General features: G+C 34.7%; 2 protein-coding genes across 2 annotated transcripts; one reads left to right on the top strand and one right to left on the bottom strand.

Annotated features, from left to right (window-relative positions):
• Nucleotides 1–243: 243 nt before the first annotated feature.
• Nucleotides 244–7,060, top strand: LOTGIDRAFT_157150 (hypothetical protein; the record flags this gene model as incomplete). The annotated part of the gene is made up of 4 exons (XM_009048928.1): nucleotides 244–255; nucleotides 753–932; nucleotides 5,065–5,184; nucleotides 7,037–7,060. 4 exons carry the CDS (start codon nucleotides 244–246, stop codon nucleotides 7,058–7,060), a joined length of 336 nt encoding a protein of 111 aa, XP_009047176.1.
• A 1,090-nt stretch (nucleotides 7,061–8,150) lies between these two features.
• Nucleotides 8,151–10,849, bottom strand: LOTGIDRAFT_157151 (hypothetical protein; the record flags this gene model as incomplete). The annotated part of the gene is made up of 3 exons (XM_009048929.1): nucleotides 8,151–8,586; nucleotides 9,888–9,953; nucleotides 10,704–10,849. The coding sequence occupies 3 exons, from the start codon at nucleotides 10,847–10,849 to the stop codon at nucleotides 8,151–8,153; spliced, it is 648 nt and encodes a 215-aa protein (XP_009047177.1).

A 10,849-nucleotide genomic window follows, 5' to 3' on the forward strand; every position in this document is an offset into this window, starting at 1 on the left:
TCATAGGAGTTATTGTTTAGATTTATAGTAAAAAAATTTATCGAAGCCCGACCCAGAGTTTCCTTGTACCTTTAAAAAAAACCTGCTACACAAGCATGATTCCAGCCCTCTAAATTAAATTGTTCCGGTAGGCCTCCCATCATACATGTAATACCTCTAGTCCGATCATTAAATAAATTTCCTGCAACACCCTCACAAATTATTGAACCGAATTAGCCACTTCTATTTTGACATTCTTCAGATATGGAAACTCTTGTAAGTAAGCAAGTTATGCAGGCTATAAATGAATGTTTACAGGCTACAGTAAAATTACAAACAAAGTTCGAGTTTACATAAGAATTAGACATCAAGTCGCGTATGATAATCTACCGATAATAAAAAAAGAATTCTGAAACGACGTCTATGTTATATAGGCCTATTATAGACCTCACAGGTTGACAGTATAAATACTATGTAGACTTCAAGATTTTGTTTTTACTAGTAGTAAGTTATTTCCCTATTTCAATAGATGTATTATCTGTTATCTATATATGGCAGAAAACAGGACTGATTTTTTTAACATTCAAACGTAAATAATTCTGGACACACATAAATTTGAAGGCTCAAATTACAATGGTGAGCTGTGAGCACTATTACTGATTGGATTGCAGTAGTCCAGTGATATATTGACTGCTGTTGCTGTTAAATTTAATAGACTTTACCTCACTTTTTTCATGTCATAAACTTTATGATAAAATTTTTTGTTCTTACAGAATGATAGTTTGTTAAATGGAAATAGTTGGCCACAATTTACAGATTGTTTTCAACAAACTATATTGGTATGGGTGCCTTTGATCTGGTTGGTTCTGATCACACCTATTTATGCATACTACCTCTATACATTAAAAGTGTTTCCAACAGTTCCTGTTAACTCTCTCAATATCTCTAAAATGGTAAGTATATTTTATGTGGAAATATCTCATATATAGTGTTGATAAAAAAAAATTAAGGTTGAAAACAATTTTGAAAAATTTAGTAACACTGGTGAAAGAAAATCCACTGGCTAAAAGACAAAGAGTCTACTTTTCCACCAACCAAGTCTGCCAAAGCTAATGCTAAAGAAGTGAACCTATTTATCCTAAGGGAGACACTCCAGTCGAAATCTTAACTACCTCATAATCAACCGACTCGACACCAACCCAGACCTAACACAGCCCACAGCCAATAGGCCCTCCATTTAACTCCATTGGATTGTCAGATTGCAAACTTTCCAACCACATGGATCAATGGCAAATCTAAACCTGGACACCCCACTTCTTTCTTTGCTTCAACTTTAGATTCCCCCTATAGCCTCCCCACCCTCTCACTTCCCAAACAATGCAAGTTCCTACATTTACTTTTACTGTTCAGTGCTGGACGGTACCCTCAAAATCAGGCATCCAACGTCCAAGTTACCTTTACTCTTATTTATCCCAGCTTCTCTTAACCCAGACAGTTTGGTGTAGTCTTAAACCCTCCTACCTTGGAACAAACCAATCCCGGTACTGATCAACCCCGGTAACCCCGATACTTACGAACCTCGACAACCCCAGTGAATCCCGTACCAGGGTAACCTTCCTCCGTGGTCCATGAACAGTATAAATAGAACCCCGCAAGGTGATTCTAATCAGTCTGAAGAGTTCAAACACGAACGAAACTAGTCAATGATAATCGGGTTGCACAGCCAATCTTTATCTCTTATATAATAAAAGTTATGTATGAAAGATAAGCTTTATTATATATCGTCGCTGTGGTTGCAAAATGTATCTCCGTTTTCGAAAATTTTTCAGGAGGGCAAAAACACTTCATAAAATTGTTAAAATTCTATCTATATAGCTACAATTTTGTATGAAACAAATACAACAGATACGCACATTACACGACTAGTCTGTTTACTGGTCTGCTACTTGTAACCCTTCTTGAGAAGAGTTACGATATTTTGACATGGAAAAATGTTTTGACAGCCCAAGATACACCCCTTGAATTGAGAATTAAGAATATTTTTGTCTGAGATACGACATTTAGGTCATTTTAGTAGGGGTAAAAAGCAAAGCCTGGTCACCATAACGTCTATAACATTATACAGAACAAAACTATTATAATTTTTTTCTTTAATTTGATATTTTGCTAACATTGAACTAAATATTGAAGGGCTCATATTTTTTAGCTGAGTATCATTGAGTAACAAATTCAAGGTGTGTACCCCATGTTATTGTTCTTGGTGGTGTTAACACCAAGGAAAAATTAAAATGTCACTCACTATGTAACTGTAGTGGTGCTAATTTGCATATTGACATTAATATTGATTCCTACAAGGGATCCTGACATCTTCACTTTTATTATGTAACATTAAATCTGACAACTAAAAATCTGTAACATTAACTTAACTTTTTTACACACTTTTGTATAGGCCACAAACACAGCTTAACTATGTAAGAGATTGTCATAAAAGGGATGGAAATCCCTTGGTATAACCTTTTTAAGTTCCTGTAAATGGTTATATTTGGTGGTTTTTATACGCAGGGGTCCTGTATGTTACTTGTCAACTGTATCATTTAAGTTTATCCCCCCTAATTTAGATCTTCGCGGTAGAGATTCGTATGTATCTGTAAATGACAATTTGTATCGAATTGTACCATCAGGTGTATACTTAAACACGTAAATCAGTAACTCGAGCATCGCCTGCCTCATGTCCTGGACTGATAGAGGAGTAATATTTGAGACTGCTAAATTTCTTGAAGAAATCATGATCAACATATTTTACTTCATGTTTCAAAAGAGCAGCAGGTATCACATTGGTCCTTTTTCGGTTTGAAAATAGACAAATTCATATCATTAAAGACAAACGTAAAAGATTTTCTATTCATTATGGGTATATTGTTCTCATCACATGAAATGTGGAGCGTATATTGCCGTCACCCATGTCGTTGGTGGGGCCTCAGAAGATAAAGCTCTTTTCATTATTTTGGTATATCTGGAATCTGCAATCAATTGCTAAAAAAAATTTGGAAGCAGACTTTTAAATTTCGATTTCGCTTTTCTTTTATTTCCGGTTTTATGTTTTCAATAATTTTCAAGTCTAAACTGTTAAGGCTAATATCTAGTGACCTTCTGACATCCACTATATTTGTTTCCCCTGATGATATCTATTCGATATCTTCTTTTTTGTAGTGCTTCAGGGATGTTTATTTTATTTTTTTGGCAACTGGACATTTTTCAACACCTATGAAATCTGATCTCAATTTCCCTTGAGAATTTTCAACAGATAACAGATAATCTAACCAAACCAAACCAAACCAAACCAACGACTACCATTCGACTACCAATCAACAAGAAATACCATGATCAGAACGAGTTTGGAAGAATGAAGGAGACAGAGTAACTCACGCCACACCATCCAGGGCCGAGTTTCACCGCCATGTCATTCGACCCGACCAGATCTAACGAAGAATCAACAACCAAACCAACAACACCGAATCATCCAATTTGATCCAATCCAACTACTACGACTACCTAGTTTGTGATATCAGCATCCGCTGGAAGCGAACGTTAACTTGTCATCTACCTACCTACCTACCTCCCTTGAGAAAATATATTATATATATACCGGTTTATTGACATGATGTTTTGACTTTCAGATATCTTTTTTGGTTTTCCTGATGATTGCCTAATTGACTGTGAGAGATGTATGATTATCTTCATATATTCCTTAATATATCTGTCATATTTTCACAGATTGACACATCCTAATCAATTTCCAATAGATAAGATCATCAGTAAACAATCTAATTTACTGACATTTTTTATATGCTAAACAGTACCCCAGTAGCATAATGTGCATTGTTTACTTCCAGTTTTTACAGTTATTTGAAAATCACGAAGATTAATTTTTGAAGAGCTGTCACATGACCTAACTTTTCATTCTAACTTTCTCTTATAACTTTATTACATATAATCAATTCTTTCCAATGATATATAACTCTTCATATTTTGATAAAAATTGTGCTTTGAAAATTTTGCTTCGACTTCTATAGTAACAAAATTATAAGTTTTTGTTGTATAAACTCAAACTTTAGCGAATATCTCATGATCTAATTAATGTAGGCGCTTGAAATTTTTAAACATCATTTAACATTGTACACATAATAACTAAAAAAATTCTCTTTACAATTGCACTTGAAAATTTGAAAATCAATTTCTTTAGTAACTGTGCTTAAGTTGGTCTTTGTTGTATAAACTCAAGCCTTTGGAGTGAAACAACGAATATCTTAACAAATTAAAATATTTGCAATTGTCACCATCGAAAGTTGCATGAAAATAGTTAACTTGTTTGGACAATTTGTGATGAAAATAAATTGTTTCAGCTTTTTACTTTAAAAAATGGATTAGGTTTTTCAATTTGTCATTTTTGACATAAATTACCTTGCAAATTCAAAGGTCATTTATCTAGAATATCAATTCATACTTTGATATTTTAAGTCCAACATATACTTCAGGTTTTACAGGCATCTGAAAACAAGCAATCTCTTTTTTTTGACCATTAACAAGGTGGCTCAAAATTAGCTGGTGCGGCAGAAATTGTTTCAGTCCTCTAGAGAGCTGTGCCTTTTGTACAATCCAATATAAATAAAAAATTTAAAATCATTTTAGTCACTAATTCAAAACTTGACAAAAATTAAATTAATACTTTAAATAAGAGCTTTTGACAGTTCTGGCTTCGTCGCAGCAGAAAGGCGTCCTTCGGTAATTAGCTCAGAACATGTTACAGTTACCGTGCCCAAGGCGTAGTATAAGCTTGATTATAGCTATTGGCATCCTCACGGCATCAAGAATGTCTTAAGACAAGTGGCAAACATCTCCATAAACACAATAAGAATGAAGTAGACTACACTAAGTCAAACGATTGGCGATCAAACCTTTGACCTCAGCAGCAAAAATGGTCATATCGTAGCACCAAATTGTAATTACATATACTTTCCTGTACTCAGGTTGATCTGTGAGCATTGATAAAAGATATGCTGCTAACAAGTATTGTTCTCTTTTCAGTTTCTTGGATTATCACTTAGTCTGCTGTCTCTCTTTGAGTTGCTGTATTCTATAAGTGAAAAAAATGGAAATAATTCTCAGTCTGAAATTGTTGCCAAAGGAATACAAGTGATATCTTTTGTAAGTACAAATTGTTATTACTTTGTTATGATTTAAGTATTAAACATTTAAAATGTCCAGAATCAACAGGGAAAATTATAGGGCATTATATGAGCCTGATTTTCTGTCTGGGTCAGAACCATGCATGGAAATCTTCAAATTTTGTCTTAAATCCACCCAACAGAAAGCTTTATAAGAAAGCAAAATTCATCACCATCCCAATTACAGTAATAAGATCAAATTCACTAGTCTACAAACTAAAATACTTTTTATACATCCACATGAAATGGGGGACGTATATTGCCGTCACCCATGTCCATCCGTCCGTCCACAATTGCTCGTAAACACTCTACAAGACACAATTCTTGACGAAACTTGATGTGAGTGTTCGTAATCACCCAAGGATGAACCCTATTGAAAATCAGAAGAATCGAAAAATATGTAGTATGAGTTATTGCCCTTTTCCTTGAAAACGCGTTCAATTTTAGCACATGCTAACACTCTAGGAGACACAATTCTTGACTGATTTTGACGAAACTTGGTATGAGTGTTCGTAATCACCCAAAGATGAACCCTATTGAAAATCAGAAGAATCGAAAAATATTCGATATATATATGAGTTATATGACCTTGTTCTTGAACACGCATTCAATTTTTAGCTCGTAAACACTCTAGGAGACACAATTCTTGACGGATTTTGATGAATCTTGGTGTGAATGTTGGTAATCACTCAAGGGTGAACCCTATTGAAAATCAAAAGAATCTAAAAATATTTAGAATGAATTATTGCCCATGTTCTTGAAAACATGTTCAATTTTTAGCTTGTAAACACTCTAGAAGGCTCAATTCTTGACGGATTTTGATTCATCTCAGCATGAGTGTTTGTTATCACCCAAGGATGAACCCTATTGAAAATCAGAAAAATTGAAAATATTTAGTAGGAGTTACTGCCCCTGTTCTTGAAAACTTGTTCAATATTTAACTTGTGAACACTCTAGAAGGCACAATTATTGACAAATTTGGACAAAACTTGGCATGAGTGTTCGTTATCACCCAAAGATGAACCCTTTCGAAAATCAGAAAAATCGAAAATATTTAGTATCAGTTATTGCCCATGTTCTTGAGAAAGTGGTAAATTTTGAGCTCATTAACATTCTGGAAGGCTGAATTCTTGACAGATTTTGACAAAACTTGGTGAAATTGATTATTATCAACCATGGATGAACCCTTATCGAAATTTCAGCTCTTAAACAATAAAAGGCATGATTTTTGCCGGATTTTGACAAAACTTGGCTTTATTATTCAAGATTGAATATTTGCCTTCTAGAGTTTTCAAGGGCAATAACTCATACTCAATACTATTATATCGCCCTAAAGAGTTCAAAAGAAGTGTATGACTGAAGGTTGAATATTTCATGCTGGTGATTGTAACTGTACTGCTAAATATTTTTATTGAAAATCAAAGCTGCCAGTGAGCGTATTTTACCTTGCCTGGCAAGCTATCTTTTTATTAGCTGTGATGGGCATTGGCAGCTGCAGAATTTGGATTAGTAGGAGACACTGCCAAATATTTTTCAAATCTGGGCTGTGGGAAGGTGGATATTTGTCTATCTATAAGCTTAGATCTTGTTTTTTAGCGAATTTAAAAGAGTTATCTTTCAATATTGAGCTGCCACTGGTTATGGGTGTTTATTATGGAATGTTTGCTTGGGAACTAAGACTGCTTTACGAATGCTAACATTTCTGACTTTGTTTTACAGATTTATGCAACAGTTATTCTGCACATAGAGAGAATAAAGGGCTTGTTAACATCTGGTGTTTTATTCATATTCTGGCTCTTGATATTATTGACATCAATTATTCCATTTTATAGCAAAATTATGCTGAAGGTGAGTAAACTTTGAAATTTTTTTGATCACTCAATGAAGCAGAGGCTTGCCAGCTTATAGGTACAGACAGGCGTTTAATTAGTAATGGGGACCATGAATTCATCCAAAATTGAAGTCTGGACATCAAAATCAGTTGAAATCACCTGAAATAAATACCTAACACCTTAAAAGTCTTGGCCTTAGATATTAAATCTGTTCTTTACAAATTTGGAATTTACCATATTTGGTCATACATGTGCATTAATTTACATATTATTCAGGTGCTGAACATTATTTTTCATTTCTTTTTGATAAACAAATATGGAATTTACAAACCCTGAAAGTATCTTGAAACAATCTTAGAAACTGCAACAAAATGTTGTTCTCCTCGTCATTGACCTCCCCCCACAGAAACAAAACATATATGACATGGAGCACGTACAGAGCACCGTCTGTCTTTTAATTTCATGACAAAAATATATTACAATCATACAACCCATTACAAAATACATTCTCTAAATACATACAATCAAAACAAATTTTTAACGAAAAAATTCACGTGCAGGGAGACGGTGACGTAGCCCTAAATGATAAACAAAGCATTCCTTTGCTATTTATAACCGTCTATTTGTAGCTGTCTTTAGCGGTCTCTGACCTCCACCTTCCATGACGCTTAAATAATCGATCAGGCACACCGTTATTGGCACATGCAGTTGCACCTCCCGAACGAAGACTATGCAAACCGTAATTTTTAATGTTAGGAACAAAAGGAGAAAATGCATCAATGAATAGTTCCCTTAGTCTAGAATAAGCCAACGGCTTATTATCACTACGAAAAATATAACAAGTTTTACATTTCGAGAGATTTCGAAAAATGAATACATCAGAAAATTAAAAAAAACCAGCACATCTGAAATATATTTCCACATTCTTAACTGGACAAATATCTGAATTAATTCTAGCTATCTTGACCCAAGCCCCGTCCCTATAAACATCAGTTTTTCTGAATGAAAATACTCATATGTGTAGAAAAGATAAGAACATCTGATCTTTGAATGTTTAGTAATTCACTTGAACGTAGAAACCCACAGAAGGCAATTAAACATGCACATATAGTTCTTAAATTGAACAAATTAGTCTCTCGTACATATTTATCAACTGACTCTTAGTAATAGGTTCTTTCTTATTGACTGGTTTACTTAATTTTCGCTTCCCAGACTCCAAGATGTTTTTAACTAAACTTGAATTAGTAGGGGAATCTAAATCTGCCAGATCATGGGCCCATTTTAAACTATAGAATGCACTAATAAGGGTACTAGGAGTGTTACTTTCCTGAATAATGCCTGACAAATACAAAGCTACTTGAAGGGATTTAGCCGGTAAAATATCACTGTCTGAGATACCATTTTTAGTTGCCCAGCGTTTCCCCCTCATAAAACCTCTACTGTATTTCAACACGGTTGAATTTGCTTTCGAACCTTCTAGCAAATCAGTAACTAAGTGAATTTTACCAAAAAAACATTCAGGAAGCTCCTGTATTTCAACTGAATGAGTCCTAAAAAATATATGTATAAAAATAACATTATTAATGCATGCAAGCCTTTTACGCAAAATAGAACATTAAAATTGAACAAACAATCATTTAAAATATAACCTGAAATGACAATCCCGTCTACAGTGACGTATCAGTACTAGCAATCCCATCTACAGTGACGTATCAGTAATAACAATCCCGTCTACGGTGACGAATCAGTAATAACAATCCCGTCTACGGTGACGAATCAGTAATAACAATCCCGTCTACGGTGACGAATCAGTAATAACAATCCCGTCTACGGTGACGAATCAGTAATAACAATCCCGTCTACGGTGACGAATCAGTAATAACAATCCCGTCTACGGTGACGAATCAGTAATAACAATCCCGTCTTCATTGACGCAACAGTATTAACAATCTGGTCTACAGTGACGTATCAGTAATAACAATCCGATCTACAGTGATGTATCAGTAATAACAATCCTGTCTACAGTGACGTATCAGTAATAACAATCCCATCTACAGTGACGAATCAGTAATAACAATCCCGTCTTCATTGACGTATCAGTAATGACAATCCCATCTACAGTGACGTATCGGTAATAACAATCCCATCTACAGTGACGTATCAGTAATAACAATCCCGTCTACGGTGACGAATCAGTAATAACAATCCCGTCTACGGTGACGAATCAGTAATAACAATCCCGTCTACAGTGACGAATCAGTAATAACAATCCCGTCTACGGTGACGAATCAGTAATAATAATCCCGTCTACAGTGACGTATCAGTAATAACAATCCCGTCTTCATTGACGCAACAGTATTAACAATCCGGTCTACAGTGGCGTATCAGTAATAACAATCCCGTCTACAGTGACGTATCCGTAATAACAATCCCGTCTACAGTGACGTATCCGTAATAATAATCCCGTCTTCATTGACGCAACAGTATTAACAATCCGGTCTACAGTGACGTATCAGTAATAACAATAACAATGTCTAAGGTGACGTGATTAGATTTTACAGATCATTTTTAAGGAACAACTTTGCCAAAATCAATTTTCATAGCTAACATCCGGAAAGGTAAATCCTTTGTGCCAAATGGTCCATTACCAATAGTACTAGACGTGTAAAAGTTTTTTGAAGTTGGTATATTCATAAAATCCTCAATGAAAGAAGGGACATGGGATCCACCAGGAAAGATCATTGGCCAAAAGGGGGCCGATTTCCAGCATGGGAGGACCAAGGTTCCAAATACTCGTAACTTTTCCATATTCTTTAACACCCTAACAATTAAATGAACTGGAGGAACAAACCATCCGTTTACACCATGCCAATCTACAGTGAAGGCATCTATACCCAACGAACCAAGGTACCAAAACCTAGAATAAAAAGTAGGTAATTTAAAATTAACATTTGAGGCGATTCATAGGGTCCCCAAAATTCACTCAATTGTAAAATTACTTCGCTTGATACACCCCATCATCATAATTAATAATTTTAGACAAATAATCGGCTCTTTCATTTTCTAATCTAGGAAGCCATTCAATTTCCAAAATAATTGAAAACTTCAAACATGTCAAATATATATCAAAAGCTATTTTCTGAAGTTCTGGTTTCATACTGCCTTTATATACGATCGAAACCACCCCTTGATTGTCTGTGAACCATTTTACACGACTACCTTCTAATTAGTTCAGTAACGAATTCAAAACCCTTTGGACTGCTACGAGCTCTCGCCACGTTGAACTTTTTGTGCATTCACAATCCAACCACATTCAATGAGCAACCCGATTTATGGTTGAACCCTCATATCCGGCGTAGGAGGTACTGATAAAATATGTTTCTATTATTCAAATTATAGATATTATCCTTCCAAAATTGTATTTATTGAAGACTTAAACTTACATAGGAATTCCAAGAAAAGGCTTTCAAAATATCCATGCTTAGAAATTTTGTCATTATTAAAGAAACATTTCCAATGACAACAGAAGTAGAGATAATTGGACCAGCTAAGCTTGCTAATTTCCTTACATGAATTTTCAATGCAAGAAATAGTATCTAAGATTTTAATAAGTCTCCTATCTGGAATAGAAATAGAACCTAAATTGGAATACATATTAACACCTAACCACACCAGGTTCTGGACCGGATACCACGTTGATTTCTCAACTTTAGGAACAAACCCACTTTCAATCAGATCTTGTTTAATCTGTGAACTAATTAATACTGCGTCATCTTTATCCACACAAGTTCCAAAACCATCATCCAGATACAT

Source organism: Lottia gigantea (genome assembly GCF_000327385.1).
Source record: "Lottia gigantea unplaced genomic scaffold LOTGIsca_13, whole genome shotgun sequence".
Classification (NCBI taxonomy): Eukaryota; Metazoa; Mollusca; class Gastropoda; family Lottiidae; genus Lottia; species Lottia gigantea.